The sequence below is a fragment of the Neopsephotus bourkii genome, unplaced genomic scaffold, assembly GCF_033783945.1.
Source record: "Neopsephotus bourkii isolate Nb327-2 ecotype Australia unplaced genomic scaffold, CSIRO-AGI_Nbou_v1 NB_1637, whole genome shotgun sequence".
NCBI classification, from domain to species: Eukaryota; Metazoa; Chordata; class Aves; order Psittaciformes; family Psittacidae; genus Neopsephotus; species Neopsephotus bourkii.
In genome coordinates this window covers 8,587,327-8,610,321 of record NW_026902112.1, presented here as the reverse complement: position 1 = coordinate 8,610,321, position 22,995 = coordinate 8,587,327, and the positions used below count along the sequence as shown (strand labels likewise).

General features: G+C 48.1%; 1 protein-coding gene and 1 long non-coding RNA gene across 2 annotated transcripts in view; one reads left to right on the top strand and one right to left on the bottom strand.

The window, feature by feature from the left end:
* Positions 1-8,919: 8,919 nt before the first annotated feature.
* LOC133223465 (uncharacterized) lies at positions 8,920-18,985 on the bottom strand. The gene is made up of 2 exons (XR_009728583.1): positions 18,788-18,985; positions 8,920-9,756 (listed from the first exon to the last, which is right to left on the bottom strand). It is a non-coding gene; the product is annotated as an uncharacterized LOC133223465 (long non-coding RNA).
* An 86-nt stretch (positions 18,986-19,071) lies between these two features.
* KCNK9 (potassium two pore domain channel subfamily K member 9) overlaps positions 19,072-22,995 on the top strand; it is an 80,467-nt gene continuing 76,543 nt past the window's right edge. The window contains exon 1 of the mRNA XM_061374157.1: positions 19,072-19,881. Within this exon, the coding sequence (XP_061230141.1) occupies positions 19,302-19,881 (580 nt within the window). The 5' untranslated portion in view covers positions 19,072-19,301. The remainder of the gene's footprint in view (positions 19,882-22,995) is intronic.

Sequence of the window (22,995 nt, the reverse complement as noted above, 5' to 3'; positions counted from 1 at the left end):
ATTGATTCAGTTATATTTTGCTGCTTTTTAAAGCTTTTCAAAGTGCATGACATGTTCCCTTCCGAAATATGTCATTCAGAAAAAACCTGGTACCTCTTCATCTCAAAAGCTGAAGAAACTCATGAGCTCCAGTACAGAAGCGTTCAGATCCATCTTTCACACCATTTAGAATAAATAGTATTGCATTTGTCTAAGTACCCTGGACAGTAAAATTTTCTTACAAATGTATTTTATAATCAGGGTGTACTATATATCGGAAAGCACCTCTGGAGGTGTTTAATTCAACCTCCTGCTCAAAGCAAGGCTCATTTCAAAGTTCGGTCAGCTTGCTTGAGGTTCTCTCTTGCTGAGTTTGACACATCAAAGGATGGAGATACCACAGCCTCTCTGCACAACCTGCTCAAGTGCTTAGAGATCCTAATTGTGAAAAATGTTTCCTTGCAAATAGATGCAATTTCCCCTTCACTGCCATCTGTATCCATTGTTTTTTTGTCTTTGTACCACCCCTGGGAAGAATTTGGTTCCATTGCTTCTATAAGCACCCACTGGGAGTTAATAAAGTCTTCAGCTTTAATAATGGCAAATATGAAACACTGAGAGCAATACTTGTTTGCATAAGGTTATGTCCAGAGGTTAGCTACTTAGAAAATTAATAATTGGGATATTATCCCAGCTTCTAATGGCAAAATTCATCAGCACAGATGCCATTGAGATAGGGCACATGAAAACATAAAAGCAAAGGAAATAAAAAGAGACGTATTTAATGAATAGGATAGTTTCTATGTCTGTAATGTTCTTCATTACAGCAAAGTTCTCCTCCCATCCAAACCAACCAGCTTTCACTCCAATCTGCCACTTTTGTGTGTGCATACGGTGCTCACATAACCTGACTCAAATATGCATGACTTTCTACAATTTTCCATTAATTTCATGGCATTAACAGATACAGAACACTACATGAAAGGAAGAAAAACCCCCATCATGTCCCACTGAAACTGCAGTGCATTTATTCTGTAGGAAATAAATCCGCTCCATAAGCTGTGCCATATGCAATGTAATACCAGAAGAAATTCAGAGTGGCTTACACGAGTCACTGTAATGATTGCAATTGCCAAGGAGAACTTTTCAGATGAGATTAGCATAGGCATTGGGGATATACAGTTACAGTATTATGGCCTTTACTGGTTCCTTTACTGACTATTGAGCACTGTCTACTTGCTGATGATGGAGCCCTGAGGCACAAGGTTTCCTAAAGTGGGTTTGGGGCATGTGGGTGGTGGTTTTCCATCCCTCTGAAGGTGGTATGAACACCAAGTTTAGCTGCCCAAGGGGCTTCTCTGCTCTCTGTCTTAGTTACCCTTTCTCACACTGGGAACTGTAAGACCCCAGTACAGTCATTAATACTGAGATTTGTCTGTGTAGAATTAGCTTTACTCTTTATGGGGCGCACTCAGAGAAAGACACCAAGTCCCTCAGAAGGCACACTTGCTCAGTTATTGTTATCAGTACTGAGTTGTTCATTTCTGAAAAGGCAAAGAGTACACCGGTATCAAGTGGATCATTTTTGCCAAGGCACAGAATAAAACAACTGTTAAATACCAAAGCCCTTATTCTCCTGTGTGTGCTAACCTAGCCCTTCAAGGAAATTTTCAGCATATGTGTGCCACTAGTCAGACCCATTCTCATTACAGTACAGCTGTTTTAGTGCCTCTCTATAACCCTCGTGGACCTCTCTGAGTCAATACAGCATCTTTAAATGAACTGCTCTATTCAGCTCTCGTATTAGGGCTCTTGTGATAGGTCTCATGGGAGAAAAGGAGGTCACAGGCAGAGCAGTGTTGCTTGATGGCTATTCATAGACAGTGGGATTGTCTCAAGACAATCTTGAGGCTGTTTTAACCAGTACCGTGAGCACACAAAGGGCCACCACTAAGACCAGGAGAGTATGAAGGCAGGTTAAAACAACCTGTTGTGCTGAATTCAGGCTCCTGGAACACAAACTAAGACAACTTGTGTGATATTGTTGAGTGGAGGCACTGGAATACTTGGTACTGGATACTTGAAAGTACAGCAGCTGGTGTAAGACTCTTGTCCAGCTCAGTGGTGTCAAATGATTTCAGTTAGGTTCAGAGGTAACTGGCATCTACTCTGGCACATGTTAAGTGCTGGGTGCCTACATTGCACTGTATGCTGATGTTAAACTATGCTAAAAAGAGAGGTTCTGCTGGCAGTCTGGCCACTCACTTTAATGAAATACCTAATTTGATCTTTTTAATTATGAGTTGAGGCAAAGCAAGAGCATAAATGTTAAAATATAATTTCAAGCCAATAGAGAGAAAAGTTGACATTTACCTAAAACAAGGACTAGATTGCTGAGAATGAAGGAGAGAGATAACGAGCAAATACAAAAGAAAATAGGAATGAAAAGGTGAGAAAATCTGAAAGCTGACAAGACATGAGAAGGATATGACCTGGAGGCAGAGATGGCTGGAAAAGCCTTCAAGCAGAGAGAAGATGAGAAGTTTTGTGAAAAGGTTTCATGTACTTTAGTTAGGGAGAAAGGGTCTCAGTGCTGGATAAAGGAGCATCTATTTCCTGCAATTCTGAAACAAAGCACTGGATATCACACACACAACAATATTTCTGGATTCTCTTCTGAATGGAATTATTTCTTCATTGATAAAGCTAAATTTGATCAAATTCCCACAGGAAGAGAAGCAGGCATGCAGATTTATTATTTTTTTTTTTTTTTTTACAAATAAACCTATACTTGCACTGTGAGAGTCTAACAACTACAGTGGGCTAACAACAATGTTAACAAAAAGGAGATTTCTAAGAGAGGAAGAAAAATGGGATTACACAATCTTTTTGATAACAGAAGCAGAGCAGAATTACCAAAGCACTGCAATTACAAACTATTCCAGCATCAGAGTACCTCCTCCTACACAGGTTGAGTTCTTCTTTTGCTTTAGCTGTTGATTAGGTGTGTGGACTTCACATTAATCATCTAAATTCCTTAAGCAAACTCGTGGCATTGCAATTTTTCCATTGGTATCACTGGGGGCCAAAATGCTGCTGTTAGTTTTGAAAAGAGGGTGTAAGAGTATTTACTGACTTTGCAGGGATGTTAGTCACTCATTGAGTGTTCCTTGAGCACTTGGACGGACATGGTGCAATGGCAAGGCTGACTGCATTTGAAGGTTGATCAACTCCTTCTTTATATACCTTGTGCTAGAGCCAGGTTTTCCAAGCTTTTTTGGGCAAAGCGTTTCTGTCTTTATCAAGAAAACAAAATCTGTGACCTGAATAATTGCAGTTAGCTGTGTCAATGCCTTTGTCCAAAAGCTGAGAGGTCGAAATCACCTTAAGAGCTGGCACCGTGTACTGTCCTTCCCTAGCCAGACTTTATACGGGTCTGGGAAAGTTGCTGTTAATCACTATCCTCACCAGGAGATCCTGAATGGCATCTCAGGGAAATACAGAGCTGGAGGAAAGTTTCTTCAGAAGTAATTCCTCATGAGAACACATTTCCTCACAAACGAAATTCCCTGTTTCTAGTAAATTTAGTAGCAATACTGTAAAAACAGAGCCCTTGCCTCACATTAACAAAATTTGTTCTCACTAAAGCAGTAGAGATAAATTCCCCAAGATTTTACAGTCTAGAAGACTGCTTCGATCTTATATTGAAGATACATAGTATCTGACAATTTTAGTGGTTTATTGTCTGTGTAATTAGCTGCAGTAAATGGATTGGGCTGAATTCTCAGCAGGTGTAAATTGACATCATTGGCAGCTTTGAATCTGTGCATTATCTCCAGTTTCTGTCAGCTAAATATTTCAGTGTCACTTTGAGATTATCATATAGTGGTTTGAAATCTTGTTTGTGTGGGCCTAGCCAGGGAGCACACAAAGAAACCTGGTCCTCATTCGTACTACACAAAGGTACATGGTGAGGCAGATTGTCTCCTGTTCATAGCCTTTGTGTCCACATTGCTTTTGATTGACATTTATGATCTGCACAGATTTCCTGTGTGCTCCCGGCCCATGCTGTGATTTCTCTAAGATGCAGTTCCCTGTCTGTAAGATGAGGATAATAATTGAGCACTGAATTTCTCCTCACTCAAGTGATGCAAGGGGAAATCCATTGATGCGAGGCTTATAGGTAATAGAGTAATGGTGGCTCTAAGCATCAGAAATACCTGGGTCTAGTCCTGCAGAGGGATGCACTTTTATATTTATATGGAGATAAGAGTCATGTTTTTCTATCTGCTACCAAGCCATTTGATGTTCTGTGTTGAAAAAGCACAACACAGGAAAATAAATATCCTAATTACAGTTCCAGGGAAGAATTGTGTGGAAATAAGAAATGGAAAATTGGAAAGTGCTGTTTTAACGTCTGTTGTCATTTGCTCAGCCAAGCTATGGGAAGGTTCTGAAAAATAAAAGTTCTGTTTTGTAGCTCCTGCTCTCCCTCTGTAATCATACCCTCTCTTTTCCTCTAAAGCATCATGACAGCATGTCAGTTAATAGTGTTCTTACATAGAAATAAATTCTCCCTCTGTTCTCATGTCCCTCAGGCTCAGCTCCAGGTCAAGCCTGGAGCTCCTGTCCCATTCCTCAACCACAGAAGTTGTGCTAGAATGGATTTAATGACATATTCATAATAGATGCTTTGGGCTAAATCCTAAATGTCTTTTCATTCATTCTCAACCTCTGCTCATGCAAGCTCCCAGTGAAACAAGCCAGTTCCACCAAACCCAGACTTTGATTTATTAGACCTCAAGACACACAGAGAATCAAGCATCTGCCTGAAATGAGGTTTGGGTTGAGCATCAGGTAATAGGTTCTTCTTTGCATGTGTGAAGAAGCTGAGATCCAGAGGAGTGCAGAGAGTTGCATCGTACCACATGGTCACCCTGTGCACAGCCAGGAACACGGACCTATGGTGGCATCTCATGAAGAGTGCCTGGAGCTTTTGGCTTGTGTCATTGTAGAAGTGATTTTTACTGCAGACTTGCATGAGCTGGTGGCATTGGGGGTCAGCAGGACAACTGAATTCAGGAAAGTGAGAAGCATGGAAATAGCCATGGACTCAGGACAGAAAGAGCAACATAAATAGAGCATGAGGGCCAGAGTAACTGCGAGGTAGGAACAGAAGTTGGACAACGGCAGAGGACGTGATAACAGATGAGGCTGCTATAAGAAGTCTCAACTATTAGTAGTGTATCAGTCTTCTGTTTTACTTAGCACTGTGCTGGAAAGTGTGATGAATTCAGTCTTGTATAGCTTGTGGAAAGGCAGCTCTATGTACATTTGAAATGCAGAAGATGCCAAGATCTGGAGTGGATCTCAGCCCCTGTTTTATCTTGCACACCTGACATTTACTGTTGAAAGAGGCCTGCAGCAAGGAATGGAGTGCAGTTTATTTCACGTTTATATGAAAAGCATTCAATCATGTGCCCTGCTGTTCATACAGTTGCTAAGAGGATGAGATTGATAGTAAGTGGTCTTATGAAGCTATCAAGCAGCTTCATATTCAGAGCTCAGATTTCTGCCTTTTCAATCTGCCCAAAACAGGCCTTTTGAGGACTTTCCAATCTGCCCAACAGGATTTTTAAACCTGCCAGAAATTATTACCCTTGCCAAGACATGATCTTCAGGGAAAAGTCCCAACCCCCTTCTTCTCTATCTCCTGTGCCTGACTCAGCAGGCCAAAAATACCACTTGCCATTTTCCCACAGAGTTTTGACCTGTAACTCTTGCCTGTTATTTAATGTGACTTCAGAGCAGGTTCAGCAAGGAGAAGCTCGGCAGTGCCCTGAGCACACACACTGGAGAAACAGGGCCAGCTCTAGTCACGCTACTTGGCCAACGTTAACCACCAGCTTCTTTGCTGGCTGAACGACATTGCCCGGGGGTGTGAGGAGGTGTGAACCGTGACTGTCTACTATGCTGGCACCATGTCCTAAAAGCAGTGCTGTTATACAGTGAAATCTGTGTGCTGCAATCAGACAGCTTGCTGTGTTGATGGGGAAAAACTACTAAGCTTATGCAAAGCTCTGCTTTGCAGGCAGGAGTCTGCAGATACTTGCAAAGATGCTTTGCCACTACAGTTTAGCAGTAGGGAAATAGATCTACTGTAAACATAAAATTAATCCCTGGAAAAAGTATTTTTAAACAGCAATTTCCCCTCCTGAACAGTGTGTCCTGAGCAGCCTTTTCAGGAGAACGGTGAGAAAGGTTGTTTGGGAGGTTAAGGTTAATGCCCCTCAGCTATCAGCACACACAGGGATTCTCCAGTTGCATCTGGGGAGGTTGGGACCAGAAAACCGAGGAGCTGGTGGAGCTCTGGCTCTTTTTGGCCCTCACACCACTGACACAGAGGCAAAAGTCTCTGCAGTGTTTCGTTCCATGCAGGAAAAAAGCCTTAGTAAGAGTTGTGTCTTCACAGCATGATGCCTGTTGGAAACTCGATTAGGGTCTGAGAGCCCACTTCAGTCTGCCAGTACAGTGGCAACTTCACTGAACATAATGAGCCTTTCCCCATGATCCCCTAGAATTTGAACATTGCATGACAGACTGTTATGTCCCCATGGGGAAAGTAAAACGCAGGTGCAACCTGTATCCTTCTCTGTTGTCTTCAACAAAAAATGCAAAGAGGATTCAGCCAGAATCTCCAGACAGCTGAAGGAGCTGCAGATACAGCTGAAGTGGACATTGATAAACATTTTCTGCGATTTTGACTGCATATTTTCCTCACCCAGTGCCAAATGGTTGATTGCACCAGCCATCTCCCTCTTAGCCCCACATCCTCAGCTCTTCATTCCTCCACCCACTTCCTTCTTCAGTCTCCCACACCTTTCCAGTCTGCTTTTCCCTTCCATCTAGGTTAGATCCCCTGCATGACAACCATCACTGTCATAATCTTCACTCTCTTTGTGCATTCTGCCCCTACCATTGATCATTTATCTCTTGCACATGTATATTACAAGACATCAGCGGCAGCTTTCGCTAGTGTTGGCTGGTCCTTCAGGATGGTTTTACTGAACCTGGCATTACTCTCTAAACTTACTAGTAAGCATAAATTTTCAACTTGTACCTCAACAACTTCAGTGGAATGTGGATTGTTAAGCAAAGAACCAGGTCTCAGAGTGATGAGAGGTGACACCATGCAGGTATAAAGGCAGCAGCACCATGACAATGCTAAGTTGTCATTTTTGATAGCCAAGAGCAACAGAACCACAGAAATTCTCACCCTAGGTATTATTATAACCTTATTCAGTTAGTCAGACTGGCCTGTACTGAGCAACCCCCAGGAAAAAATGCTGTCCCAGAGCACTGCTGTATGATATTTAGGATATAGCAACCTGAATTTGGTTCGTGCTCTGCCACTAATTCATTTGCTGGGCTTGTAACCATATAACAATGCTGTGCTTCAGAGCAACCATCTGCAAATAGAGTGTAGTACTTACTGACTCACAGGCATGTTGTGAGGCTTCATCAATCAATTGTGGTTTTAAAAGGGTTCTCAACTCCCGGCCCAAAAGTGTAAATCATCATAATTTATGTAATTGTTAGATTTTTTTATACAAGTCTTCATCCTATTCTTTTCTCCTAACAAATGTACCCTGGGTCAACTCTCAGTGGGTTACTCCTGATTTAAATGTGTATAACAGAGCTGAGAATCAAATCCTTCATCTTCAGCCAGAGGAAGGCTCTTAACGCTATAGCCATTTATGAACCCTCTAAAATGGAAGCTTTTTCAAAGCTTTATTTGACTTCAACAGCAGGAAAATATGCACCTCACTTTCCTCAGCATCAATCCTTTTTAAAGCATATTGTGTGTTTACAAGCTGTCTGGAGCACTGAAATTGATTTTAGACCTGGGCGGTTATTAAAGGTTCATTTTCCCTCCCTCCTCCAGTTTCAAACTAAGTGATAATATGAGGTGGTGAGAAATTCTCTCCATGAGATGGTTCTGCCTTTGCCCTGACTCTTGAGTTTCTCAGGAAAGGTTTTCACTAGAGCATATATCTTGCTTGATCTCTACAAGTAAAACTATAATCTTCCTTTCAAAGAAACAGTTTAGCCTTGTGTGTATATACAGGTTGGAATTTATTTTGGAAAATAGCTGTAAGAGACTGGCACAGCTAAATGTAATTGGATTAGCTGGGGCTTAAGCTACTGCTATGGTCTTATTTCTATTTCAACACAGTCAGACACAGTAATAACAATATTTAGCATCTATTTCTTAATTACTAGTTAGCCTGACCACTGCCTGGTTTTGGTGAGATAAAGCTGACACTTCCAGCATATCTGTGGGGAAGAGGGAAGATGTTCTTCCACTTGCTCTACAACAGATTGAGTTGCCTGGCTCCTGTGTGTCCTTGGCAAACTCCAAAGCTGCACCCACAACTGCAGTATTCAGGAGTTACACTGGAGTGTTCAGGCCTTGGATCACTGGGGCAGGTTTGCAAGAGATGCAAGTGGGGATACACCAGATGATGTCTGTTGTCATTTGTGAACAATCCAGACTAAGGCTGGAGCTGGATAACCCATTTGCCATAGGCTTCTTTGTAGTTTTGGTGAATCTCTCTATTCCCTACTCAAAAAATGGTATATGCAGGAGAAAAACGCTGGTTGGAAAAGTTTTTCCATTACTGAGATGCAGTTGGGTCATAAATGATGAGAATAGAGGCCAGAAAAAAATGCATGCTAGAACAAAATGCACTCTGAAAATTACGGAAGTATCTGAAGGGTGAGTGCATTCATGAGTCCTTAAACAGGGAAAAAAAATAGAAGAAGCTGTGGAAGAGCCCACTCAATCTCTTCCAAATAAAAAGGATATGTATACATCAACCATTTAGTCAAAGGAGACAAAAGCTAGGTCCTGCTGCTGAAGCAGTCAACACAGAGAAGTAAGGTAAATCAGCACATTTTATTCAGCCTTATTTTAAATATCACAAACAATATGGAGTCTTTTCTTCTGGACAGGACAATGTCAAATATTCATGATAGCTCCTATCTTCCCTTTACAGTGGCATTCCATTAGTAACAGTTGCAGCTTACTTCACTAGCCAGAAAACCCCCTAAGCAATTAATTTCCTTCTTCAGTGGTACTTTTAACAAAACACACGCTTCCACAGGTTCATTCAGAAGCTGTTGCATCAAAACATAGTACCCATTGCTACAGGAAGATGTGTCTCCCAGTGCTCTGTATCTTTGCAGCTCAGTTACCTTTGGTGATAATGGAGGAGGATGTACCAGTACAAGGATCTTCCTTTCTACTTTGCCAGGATTCTCTTTGAAGACTCATTCAGTGGCAGTTTTGGTATGCAAGGTAATGATCTAAAGTATGCATCAAATATTACATTGAGGCATCAGCTGCAGTAAATGCAGAAGTGCCAGTCACACTGTGAGCATTTGGTGATCTAGAAATAGATCTGGAAGTCACACTGGCTCAGGAGACTAAGGCGGAGTCGGTTCAGCAACAAACGCATCAATAATCAACACCTTTGCTGTATTAATTTCTCCAAGGCAGCCTGTTCCTCTATAATGTGCCTTCAAGACGTGCATACATTACTGTCAGCGAGTGATGCTGTCCCCTTAGCTGGTCATGTTTAATGAAAGCACTGTGCCTATATATAAATTCTGTGTTTGAGTGAAACACCTTCCAAATCCTTCGCAGCAGTTCTGGAAGAGACCTTTGGCTTGCACACTGAGAAGTGAATTCACCCCTTCTGCCATGCACAAGCTCTGCAGAATAAAAATGATACATGAATATAAAAATAGAACAGAAGAGACTATTTCGGTTGGACCAGATGCTCACATTCCTGCCACTTAGGTGGATTTAAGATTTGTGAATTCCCTGTAAAAAGAAATGAGTGTGGGGAAAAATACGGAGCGTAGGTCTGATCCTGTTATTCTTTCTCCCACATGTGAGCTTGCTTCACACAAGCACCCTCTCCCTAAGTCAATGAGACTTTTCGTGCATGTTTTCTGTCACTGCTGATAACTTTCAAGAGGACTGTCATGTTGCAGGCACAAGGTGGATGGAGGCAAGACTTAAAGCACCAGTCCCCCTGTTCTACCTTCTTCTGCTTAAACACTGCTTGAGGAAGGGAATGCTGTTGACTCATTTGAGACCCTCCTGAGTGTGCCCAATAGAAGTTGCTCTCCTTGGAACATCAATGGGGAAAAGGTATAAATAATAAAATGAGAGCTGCAAGGAGAAGTTTCCCTCCTCCATCATTTTCCTGTGCTGCTGCTCTAAGAACACTGGTATACTCATCTAGTAACTCAGGCTCAGCTTCCTCTCATGGTCAGCCAGATAAGTCCATAGTCCATGACTACAGAAATGCACATGGCTGGCAGAAGGAAAAGACATGAAGGGAGCTTGTAAAACTAAAGGAAGTTTGGCTCCTTACAATGAAATCTCTAGTACTTGTGATTACCTTTTCATCTTGGTAACACCCTGATCCAAAGGCCCTCAGAGCTGACACAGCTATGGTAGGCTTTGAGTCAGGCATTTTTAAACTAAGCCAGTTCTTAAAATGGCAATGTTTACCTCCGTGCTGCAGCTGCATTATGAAGGACAGTCTTCATTCATGGTCAGATCATTTCATGAATGAGTTTTGTAGACTTACAGGGAAGAATTTTTTGAGGGACCTCTGGAGAGCTATTCTTAATCCCTGAAATTGCAGTGTTTTTCTTATGCTCTGCCAACCTTGCTGGCTGTTTGAATTATAGAATCCCAGACTGGTTTGGATTGGAAGGGACCTTAAAAACCATCAAGTTCCAACAACCTGCCATGGGCAGGGACACCTTCCACTAGGACCAGGTTGCTCAAAGCCCCATCCAATTTGTCCTTGAACACTGCTAGGGATGGAGAACTGCTACAGATCTGAGGCACTCCTCTCATGTAAACAGCATGGCTACAACCACTCCTTCTATGTGACCACCTTCCACAAATAATTGCCTATTGTCACTTAAAAGAATATCCACAGCAAATTCCAACACCCATTAGGTACTGGTAAGTGCTGCTTTCCTTGGGCATGTGGCCCTGGACAGGACAGTCCCTCACATGGTACTTTCATTGTAGTAATTCAAAGAAAACCCCAAAGGGATAGACACTTTATAGGGCAAGGTGAGCCAGTGATACACCTCTGCCTTCCTCTGTATGCAGTAAGAGAAGCCTCTTCCTCTTATTGCCATGGCAGACATATGGGGAAGCCACATGGAGCTGTCTTGTTACACCCCTCCATGGGAGGGACAGTGGATAAAAAATGGGGCCACCTTCTTGAAATTCGAAGTCTCCATGACTGGCATGGAGAAACCGCACAGTTTGTTCCCTCTTGCAGCACAGGGGATGGGGAACATTGAAGGAAACCTGGTCTGAAAAATTAAATGGGAGTGCTATTCCTGCTCTGAGTAACAGCTCTGTTGAACTCCTCCTTCAGGGAGGATGAAAATTTTTGCTGAGTATACAAACATTTTAGCTGTATTTGGGAAGAGAGAGGACAAGTGCTTGGGAGGAAGATCCATCATGGGTCACTAAACAGAACAACTAACAGGCTGAGAAAAAACCCTGAATCAAAATAGTCTGAGGTTGGGAGGGTATCTAAGGAGCTGGAAAAAGAATCACACATACGTGTTCTGTTTGTATTTCTCCCTCATGTCTGCTACAGACTCTGTGGGAAAGAGACTTTTGGGCTAAATGAACCTTCGCCCTGGACAAGAACTGCCATTCTGACCATCCTCGTGCCACTGTTTCAAGAGAAACAAAATAGTTTCCTGATAACCTCTGTAGAAAAATAAATAGGTTTATTCATTTTTCTCATATTATATATATATTTATACATGTAATATCAAGCCCTTCTTCCTTCTAGTCTTGTTCATGGGTTTTGGTTATTTTTCTGATTTGGAGGCTTTTTTCCCTTACCTGCTTTGTTGTGACTCCCATGGTTCAGCTGGAAGACGGTTCATGGGTCCAACCCCTTCTTGCACAGAGAGAGGCATTAGATCTCTACCAAGGAGCACCTCTGGCAGGTCAACAGGAGTGACTGGACAGGTTCACAGAAGCGACTCAGGAACCAGTTACCTTGAAACTAGCTCTTGCCTTCGCTGCAGAGTGAATTCAAGGTAAAATGTGAGAGCTGCTATAATACAACAGCACCCACACGCTCTTACCTTGAACGTGGGAGACTTCTAATTCCTGTTGGCTTTTTGTGGAGAGAGTAGGTGAAACGCTGGGTTAGCACAGCTGCTGGCAGCCAGGGCAACCACTACACACATCAGGGCTATTTTACAACCTGCTTACTCTTCCTCAAGCTAAACTAAACCAAGAGGAGCCAAGACATATGCTGACACTTTGAGTTAACCCTCCTTTTGGTGACTAAACAAGCTTCACTCCTTCAGTAGCCACACCTACAACAGAATAAAAGAATTTATTTTATTTTTACCTCATGGAGAAAACCTTTGGACATAAAAGATTTTTTTAGCCATTTCCATCTATTTTAAAGAGAGAAAAGCTTTTCACTCATCCTTTACCCCTCCAATCCTTTCCACGCCAGCTTTACAATGAGGTATTTTCTAGATTCTTCATCTTTACAATTTCCTTTTCTTTCAGTCATGCTATACACCGTGGGTCCCAATCCTACACTCAGGCTCACAATGAACTTTCTGCTTCTGGGTGCTTGTGTCTCTGTCTCTCTCTCGAGTGATGCCAGCTCAGCCTGACACTGCAGCAGAGCCATTGATCATCCTGTCCAATGTGAATCCTTCTCCCTGAAGTTTGCCTGACTCTTGTTGATGGAAGGATTGAATGACTTCTCTTTGGGCATTATTTGCTCTGTGGTTCAAACAGAGGCTTGTGCTGGTGAGCCTGGATGCATGAAGACTGGTCCTCAGACAGGTGAGTATTTTCTCAGCAACAAGGTCAGCAAAAAGGCAGGATGTAGATGTAAATAGATGTTTAAAAACTGAGTGTGATTTTTCTCTGAGCAATGTTGAAACCTCTGCAAGTACACAGAACTACAAATATTTCCTGTTCTACAACCCCAGCAAAATGCTAATACTCAGATTTTTCTCCAGCAAGCACTACATCAATCTGCAGCCTGACACTGCAGTCTGATCAGAGGAAGGCAGCAGCCCCTGTACCATCCATGACAGTCACAGTACACTGTGCCCTTAAGTCCCACTGAGACCCCATCCTTTCCCAGCTGCCCTGCTTTTACCCCACACTAACCATTTTCCAGCTAAAGGTTAATTACCCCAGGAGATATTTCCATGCAAGCTGCTGCCCGCAGGTTGCAATCCCTGCCTGAGTGCTATTTTTAGCCCAGCTCCTTCGTTGCTATTGATCCCAGTCACCCTCTGTTAATTAGATAGACACAACACACACAGCATTTGCAACTCATTTATCAATTCTGTTCAGCACCTCCCTCCCCTGAGATGTAATTTGGAGCCCTCCTTGAATGATGATATTGATCCTTCCCAGCAACTTTGCTATAGGATTCTCTGTGTTGCAAACTATTTATAGATTCTTCTTCTTCTCCTGCTCTCCCTTGGGGAATCAGAAATGGGCAACGGTAACCAGACTTCTATTTTTAAGGAGGTGATCAAAAACAGATATTTCCTCTTTTCTCCTTCTTTTCCCCTCCTTTCCCCTGTTGCTGCTATGTACAGGCTTCCCCTGGCAGGCAAGACCTTCCTGCTCCATGTGGTGCTGCAATGATTCTGGTAATGTTCAGGTGATGTCATGCGGAATTTGCCCTGGGTGAAATCTTGTTTGCTGAATTAATGAAATTAATTCCTCCTCCTCCCTGTGTCCGACAATTTCACAAAGGGCTTTGTGACCTGTTTTGTCTGCTCAGCCTGAGGCACACCTTTCAGAGGGCTTCAATCTCGGAGACTGCCTTCTCAACCCACAGATTCAGTCCATTTGCAATGCACTGCAAATCTGTTTCCATCTCAGGAAGGGTATCCAAAGGCCTTGGACAATGTGCAGTCAGGAGTGAGACAGATGGAGCTGATTTTAAGGATGGAGGATGAATGGCAGTATTGGATTGGATGGAGGCTGACAGTAACGAGCCCTGGGGTCCTAGAATTAGAGAAAGACCTAAAATGACGGAACATCACCTGAGGCTCACAGAAGTTGAGTAAGGTTGAAAACACCAGCTCCAACACAGGAGGAGGCCTACAGCTACCATGTTGACACCAGAAGGGACAGCCCTTTCTCGGGGCGTACATGAAAGCAGCCCCAGGCTTCTGTGGTAGCTGGAAATCCAGCAGTGAAGTGGGAGAGAGGAGAGCCAAGAGGAGCAGGACAGGATGCGAGGGATGGCATGGGGCTCACCATGGGCAAGGAGAAGCCATGAGGACTGCAGCCCCTGCAGCAGGGTGGTGGCTCAGAAGACAATGGCGCTGGTGCGTCTGAGCCACTGGGAATGTGGCACTGTGTGTGTGAACATGGTGCTGTGTGTACCTGTGCTAGGGGAGGTTATGCTGTGGTTGGGGAAGGGGCTGTGTGGTTGTGTGGGAGGGGGGTGGTACGCAAAGGGCTGTGGCTGGCTGGGCGGTACATGTATGGCTATGTGTTGTGTGGTGGGCTTTGGTGGGTCTGATGCTGTCCTGTGTTTGGACAAGGACTGTGGTAGGTTGTGGTGTGTAGGGCTGGTTTGGGGAGCTGTGATGTGTGGGGCTGTGGTGTTTGGAGGTCAGTGTGCATGGGGCTGTGATGTGTGGAACTCTGCATACATTGAGCAGTGAGGGCATGATGAGAGGCTGTGGTGTGTGTGGCTATGTGTGTGCATGAGGGCTGTGGTGCGTGAAACTCAGTGTGCATAGGACTGTGTGTGGAGCTGTAGTGGGTATAGCCATAGTGGTGTGGATCATAGAATCAGCTAGGTTGGAAAAGACCTTTTAGATCATGAAGTCCAACGGTGACCCAGGCACTGCCAAATCCACCACTAAACCACACCACTAACAGCCTCATCAACATGGTCTTTGAACACTTCCAGGACGGTGATTCCACCACTGCCCTGGGCAGCCTGTTCCAATGCCTGAGCACCCTCCTGGTGTATAAATGTTTCCTAATGTCCAATCTAAACATCCCCTGGCACAGCCTGAGGCCGCGTATACATAAAAGGGATGTATGTGCATGCATGGAACTGTGGTGTGTGGCTGTGATCTGTGTGGCTGTAGTTTGTTCAGCAGTGGTATAACTGTGGTGTGTGTGGCCATGGCCTATCGTGTGTACGGCCATGGTATGTGTAGCTGCAGGACTGTGATATGTACGGCTGTGGTGTGTGTGTCTGTGTAACTGGTGTGTGTAACTGTGGTGTGTGTAACTGTGGTGTGTGTAACTGGTGTGTGTAACGTGTGTGTAACTGTGGTGTGTGTAGCTGTGGTGTCTGTGGCCATGGTCTGTGTCACTGTAGTGTGTGTAGCCTTGGTCTCCAGTGTGTAGCCATGGTCTGTGCTGTGTGTAACTGCGGTGTGTGTAACCATGGTGTATGGCCGTGCTCTATGATGTATATCACTGTGGTGCGTATGGCTGTGGTCCATGGTGTGTGCCTATGTTTTCTGACGTCTGTCACTGCAGTGTGTGTGGCCGTGGTCCATAGTGTGTGCTCATGGTCTGTGATGTCTGTCACTGCAGTGTGTGTGCCCATGGTCCATGGTGTGTGCCACTGCAGTGTGTGCCCATGGTCTGTGGTGTGTGTCCATGGTCCATGGTGTGTGTCACTGCAGTGTGTGTGCCCATGGTCCATGGTGTGTGTCACTGCAGTGTGTGTGCCCGTGGTCCATGGTGTGTGTCCATGGTGTGTGTCACGGCAGTGTGTGCGCCCATGGTCCATGGTGTGTGTCACTGCAGTGTGTGTGCCCGTGGTCCATGGTGTGTGTCCACGGTGTGTGTCACGGCAGTGTGTGTGCCCATGGTCCATGGTGTGTGTCACTGCAGTGCGTGTGCCCGTGGTCCATGGTGTGTGTCCATGGTGTGTGTCACTGCAGTGTGTGCGCCCATGGTCCATCGTGCATGTCCATGGTCCATGGTGTGTGTCACTGCAGTGTGTGTGCCCATGGTCCATGGTGCGTGTCCATGGTCCATGGTGTGTGTCACTGCAGTGTGTGTGCCCGTGGTCCATGGTGTGTGTCACTGCAGTGTGTGTGCCCGTGGTCCATGGTGTGTGTCACTGCAGTGTGTGTGCCCATGGTCCATGGTGTGTGTCCATAGTGTGTGTCACTGCAGTGTGTGTTCCCATGGTCCATGGTGTGTGTCCATAGTGTGTGTCACTGCAGTGCGTGTGCCCGTGGTCCATGGTGTGTGTCCACGGTGTGTGTCACTGCGGTGTGTGTGCCCGTCGTCCATGGTGTGTGTCACTGCAGTGTGTGTTCCCATGGTCCATGGTGTGTGTCCATAGTGTGTGTCACTGCAGTGCGTGTGCCCGTGGTACATGGTGTGTGTCCACGGTGTGTGTCACTGCAGTGTGTGTGCCCATGGTCAACGGTGTGTGTCCATGGTGTGTGTCACTGCGGTGTGTGGGCCCGTGGTCCATGGTGTGTGTCCACGGTGTGTGTCACTGCGGTGTGTGTGCCCGTGGTCCATGGTGTGTGTCCACGGTGTGTGTCACTGCAGTGTGTGTGCCCATGGTCAACGGTGTGTGTCCATGGTGTGTGTCACTGCAGTGTGTGTGCCCGTGGTCCATGGTGTGTGTCCACGGTGTGTGTCACTGCACTGTGTGTGCCCATGGTCCACGGTGTGTGTCCATGGTGTGTGTCACTGCAGTGTGTGTGCCCATGGTCCATGGTGTGTGTCCATGTTGTGTGTCACTGCAGTGTGTGTGCCCATGGTCCATGGTGTGTGTCCACGGTGTGTGTCACTGCAGTGTGTGTGCCCATGGTCCATGGTGTGTGTCACTGCAGTGTGTGTGCCCGTGGTCCATGGTGTGTGTCCACGGTGTGTGTCACTGCAGTGTGTGTGCCCATGGTCCATGGTGTGTCTGCACGGTGTGTGTCACTGCGGTGTGTGTGTCCATGGTCCACGTTGTGTGTCACTGCAGTGTGTGTGCCCGTGGTCCATGGTGTGTGTCCACGGTGTGTGTCACTGCGGTGTGTGTGCCCATGGTCCACGGTGTGTGTCTTGTCCTGCAGTGTGTGTCCATGGTCCACGGTGTGTGTCACTGCAGTGTGTGTGCCCGTGGTCCACGGTGTGTGTCACTGCGGTGTGTGTGCTCGTGGTCCACGGTGTGTGTCCATGGTCCATGTTGTGTGTCACTGCAGTGTGTGTGCCCATGGTCCATGTTGTGTGTCACTGCAGTGTGTGTGCCCATGGTCCATGGTGTGTGTCACTGCAGTGTGTGTGCCCGTGGTCCATGGTGTGTGTCCACGGTGTGTGTCACTGCGGTGTGTGTGCCCATGGTCCACGGTGTGTGTCCATGGTCCATGTTGTGTGTCACTGCAGTGTGTGTGTCCATGGTCCACGGTGTGTGTCACTGCAGTGTGTGTGCCCGTGGTCCACGGTGTGTGTCACTGCGGTGTGTGTGCTCGTGGTCCACGGTGTGTGTCCATGGTCCATGTTGTGTGTCACTGCAGTGTGTGTGCCCGTGGTCCACGGTGTGTGTCACTGCGGTGTGTGTGCCCGTGGTCCACGGTGTGTGTCCATGGTCCATGTTGTGTGTCACTGCAGTGTGTGTGCCCGTGGCCCACGGTGTGTGTCACTGCGGTGTGTGTGCCCATGGTCCACAGTGTGTGTCACTGCGGTGTGTGGCCGTGCTCTGCGCTGCCTTCGGTCGATCCCCGTACGGTGCCGCCGTGCCTGTTCCGGCGGGCGGTGTTGGCGCTCCCTGAGGCGCATCCCCGCCCTGTGCCCTCCGCTCCCGCACCTGTCCCGTTCCCCGGCTCCGCGCCGTCCCTGCGGAGCCGCCACGATCCCTCCCCGCCGCCGCCCGGCCCCTCTCCGAGGCTGGGGCGTGGCCAAGCAGGGGGGAGGAGGGAAACAGCCGCGCCGGGGGCGCTCCGCGGCTTCTCCCAGGCGGGGCGGCGCCGACGGGGTTAACGCGGTCCCCGCGGCCGGGGCAGCTCCCGCCTCCCGCGCCGGAGCGCACACACTCACACACAGACACACAGACACACACACACACAGAGACACACTCACACACACACAGACACGGGCAGGCGATGACCGAGGGGCGCGGGCTCGGTTCTCCCCGAGATGATGTCAAGAGCTCGGGAGGAGGAGGAGGAGGAGGACGGCCGCTCTTTTTCTTAACGGCTTTGTTCTAAAATCATCCGAAATAAAGCAGCCCCAGCCCCGAGCGCCGGGGGACCAGCCGCAAAAGTACCTTTCCCCACCCCCCTTCTTTTTTTCGTTTTTTTTTTTTTTTTTTTTTCTTTTCCCTCCTATTTTTTTCTTTCTCATCTCTGCCTTTGTGTCCGCCTGGGGCCGAGCCCCCTCCTCACTCTCTCCCCGGTGAAACCGGCGGCTTTTTTCTCCTCTCCTCCCCGCAGCCCGAAGCCGGAGGCAGCGCCCCCACCACCGCTGCCCCGGGCAGGTGCCTCGGAGGCCGCCGGCTCCTCGCTGCCCTCCCGCATCCCCATCACCCGCCCGCCGGCCGGGGCGGCTCCGCGCCGCTCCTCCCGCGGGGCGCTGGCTCCCCGCCGCCAGGGCCACGCCGGCGGCCCGGCTCCCCCGCCTCCCGCCGGAGCGGCGGCGCGGCCGATCGCGCCCGGGGATGCTGCTCCCAACTCCCCGCCCGCCGCCTGACACCGTCGCCGCCGCCCTCACCGCACCGGACGCCGCTCCGCTGCCCGCACCGCGGCCACCTGCAGCAGCCCGGCTCGCCGCCGCACGCCTCGCACCGCGGCGGAAGGAATAAAGCGCTCAGCCCGTCCCGACCCGCCCGGCCGGCGCTCCCCCGAGGCAGCCGGGACCGGGGCGGGTCGGGGCCCCCGCGGGCCACCCCCGACGGACGGAGCCCGGGCCCCCACCGCCCCTCATCCCTCTGCGCGGCCCCCCGCGGATGGGCGCGCTGCCGCCGCCCGGCCCCCCCCGGCCCCCCTGCGCCGCCTGAAGAAACTTGGGACGGCGGCGGCCTCCACGTCCCCGCCGCGCCCTGCCCGGGCTGCGGGGGACCCTTCCAGCGTCGACGCGCCAACTTCGCGGGGAGACCCGCCGGCCGCAGGACTCCGGCTCGGGGCTGCCGGTCCTTCCCCGGCGGGGCGCAGACCGGCGCCTCCTCCCCGCGGCGGGGACCCCCTGCCCCTGGCCGCGGTGCTGGGGAGGAGTGGGGGTGCCCTGGATGGCCCTGCGCGCTGGGACGGCTTGGTTTGGGCAGGTCCTGCGCAGAGTTTCCCGGCTCCAGGGCACTTGGTCCCGGCGCTCCAGCAGCCTCCTGTGCCTCTCCTCCTCCCAGGAACCCGAGCAGGCGGGCGGAGAGCGGCCGCCGCAGCAGCACAAGCTGCCCCGGAGCAGCGGCAGCGGCGGGCGCCGGCAGCCCCGCCGGCAGCTGCCCCGCTGCTGCGGCTGCTGCGGCCTGTCGGATCCCCGGGCGGCCAGGGGGGGACATGGTCCCCTCACTCGCCCCTTGCTGGCGGCCATGAAGAGGCAGAACGTGCGGACCCTGTCCCTCATCATCTGCACGTTCACCTACCTGCTGGTCGGGGCTGCCGTCTTTGATGCCCTGGAGTCCGACAACGAGATGCGGGAGGAGGAGAAACTCAAAGCCGAGGAGATCCGGCTCAAAGGAAAGTACAACATCACCAGCGAGGACTACCGGCAGCTGGAGTTGGTGATCATGCAGTCCGAACCACATCGGGCCGGCGTACAGTGGAAATTCGCCGGCTCTTTCTACTTTGCCATCACGGTCATCACGACCATCGGTGAGTGTCTCCCCTCCGGGAGGTTCTCTGGGGCAACGGTGAGGGCTGGGGTGAAAGCCCCTCTGGTTGGGAGAAATGGCGGGGGGCAGGAGGGCATGGGAAGAGTTCTGTGCTTGGATGAGTTTTTTTTGCTTCCCTCCTGTGTTATGTAATTCATTGCTCTTCATGGGCACTTGTTGGATTTGACAGTGTCCCACACCTCTAACTTTTAGAGATAGAACCTGTGTCCCCCCACAGGGTGGGAATAGAGAGGAGTGAGGCAGGCCTGGATGGGGGCATTGGTGCTGGCCAGTTGGCTACCATCTAACTGTGGCTTGGGTGTCAAGGAGGAGGGGGAAAGTGGCAGGGTGACACTCCGGGTGTTCCCCTCAGGAAGACGGAGGCCCTGTTGCCATGCTTCTCCTTGCACCTTTGCTTAAAGAGATACGGGGAAAACTCAGGCAGACGGCACTTGGATGAGGATGGAAATGATGAGGGCACGGGAACTGGATCATCTGGGAAAGCCCTGTGTGTAGCCACGCATAGCCCTGCTTTCATAAACTTGGTTTTGGTCTTGGGCAGGGCTGTGGAGGGGGTTCCCACCGATGTGGTCCCATTACTGGGCCTCTCCTGGGCATTCCCAGAGTGTTCCTGAAGTTTTTACTGCAGCTGGAGAGTTGGCTGTGCCAACAGGTCACAGTCTGTGTCTGCTGTTTGTGGGCACATGGTCTGACAGGTAGAATGATGTCTGCTGTCACATCCTTGCTGCCCAGCTTCCCAGACATGCCATTTCCCAGGACAGTCAGGCTACAGTCAGTGGACACAGCCACAGGCTGTCATTTTGTACTGCTCTGCTTCCCACAGCTAAAGCAAAGCATTTCACACAAAGTTTGCTTCCCTGCCATAAAAATAAATACCAGGGTAACGAGAGGCTGTAGTGTGTGCACAGAACTGTGCCACAACTCCAGCTCTGGCTTGGTTCCTTCCTCAGCGGTTTTGTATCCATCAAAGATGGAAGCATTTGATAATGTTCTTCTCCCAGCACTTCTCAGTGTTCACCCCCTTGCATCTGGGGAGATCTGGAAAGACCTCTCCAGCTCAGTGGCTGTTTGATAGTGCATTGTATGGAGCAGGACAAGAAACAGCAGCTCTCTTATTAGTACAGGACTCAATCGTTTTACTGTTTTGGGTTTGTTACAAGAAATCTGAACATTGCCACCTGAAGACACTGATAGCTTTCAGCAGAACATGATATGGAATACCCTTTGAGCAGAGTCTACTTACATTTGTACTTCATTATATTATACCTGGATGGTAAAAAAAATTCTTTGAAGGACAATCCAATAGTATAAAGCCTCTTCCGATAGTATAAATTTCCTCTTCTTTTCTGTTATTAGATATATGATATAAAACACACGTATTAACAGGCTGCAGAGTTGAAGTAGAATGTGACTGGCTGCTGACTTAGATTACCTACTGTTCATTAAGATGTAAGAACTCCCCTTCCTCCTTTAGTCACTGATTATCTCTTCCTCCATCAGTCTGTTGTCATGTATTTGTGCTGAGTGTGTACTGTCCAGTCATGCCCCTCTGGATTTACGAGGCTTCCACGCACACGCCTATGTACTCACGATGCCTGCTACTCCCACCCAAGAGGTGGCTTCAACACTTTCTATGTTCTTAAGCTCAGTTGGTGACAGGTAGAAAGGGTAGTTTGCTGTTTTGGTTATATTGTACTTGGAAACAAGCCCAACTTGCTTGGGAAGCTGAAGCATTTTCTCCTGCAAAGAGCTGGGATTTGTTTAGGAAGCTCGGAGCACCTCAGTGTGCAGAGTATGGCGTGTATTTCTGTAGGCGGAGGCGCTTTGGGATGTTAGAATTGTTTAAATTTAAGATGTGTATAGCAACAGGGAACCACTGGGAGGAAGAGTGATAATAAAGAATGGTGCGGAAAGACAGATGTTCCTTAACAATTGTTCATTTGGGGAACTCTGCTCCGGGAGGATCCATCTTTTGAAAGTTTATTAATAGTTACTATCTGTGTCTTCTATTTTGTGTATCATCTCTTCAGTACTAAAGTAGCTTTATGATGGTGTCTCATTGACTGCTGGTAGTCTGTAAAAGTGAGCATGGAAGGTTGTTCTTTAATTTCTTCTTTATCCTAAAATAATCTGGTTCAAAGAGGGGAAGAAATTACTTCCTATATTTAAGCTCTCTGGAAAATAAGAGATTTCTTCTCTGTGATTCATAGGGCAGTGATCTTAAATGTTCATGTTAATCTTTTGTGGGTCTGAATTTTAATCTGTGTGTATGCTCTCACGCAAATTTCCTTCTCGCTCTGCATCCTTCCATACTTGGAGGAGCACATGCAGTGTTGTGTGCACTTGTGAGGGTGCTGTAGTCAACCAGTGCTCCTGCAAAAGTGCATCTAACTAACCATCGCAGGCTGATTTTTAAAACAGAGTGAATTAAATCATTCATTGCCTAATCTAGAGTAGTACATCTATCTCCACAGCTTCTTCTCAGAGAGGTGTGATAAGAATCAGTGGAACACAAGGTCTAGCAATGCGCGTATGACAGGCAGCAGACTAATTTATGTCTAACTTAATTGTTCTCCTTGATGCTGCCGTGCTAGCAACATGTCTGAAGCGATTACCCCTTCATCGGATCGATTCAGACCGCTGTGGCTTTCATTGCACTGAAGGTGATTGTGGCTGGCCGTGGCCACCGGTACCTGTTCGAGTCTGGGTGTTCGCGGCTAGGGTGGCCCGTGGTGCTGAAAGGACAGTTCCCGCTGCCGGCTCGGGCTGCGCCTGCTCGAGCACGCCCCGCGGCCGAACGGGGCTTGTGAAAACTCATCACTGAAGACCTGTTTGGAAGGGAGGATGGCAAATTGAAAGCATCCCGTGAGAGGCGAAGCGCTGAGATTTGGTCAGCTCTCACATCTCCTCTAACACATGGCTCCCCGGCACAAGAAAGCTGGATAGGGACGTTTTACAAGAGCATGTAGTGATAAGACAAGGAGGAGTGGGTTTAAACTGACAGAGAGGAGTTTTAGATTAGATATTAGGAAAAAGTTCTTCGCTATGAGAATGGTGAGGCGCTGGCACGGGTTGGCCAGGGAAGTTGTGGCTG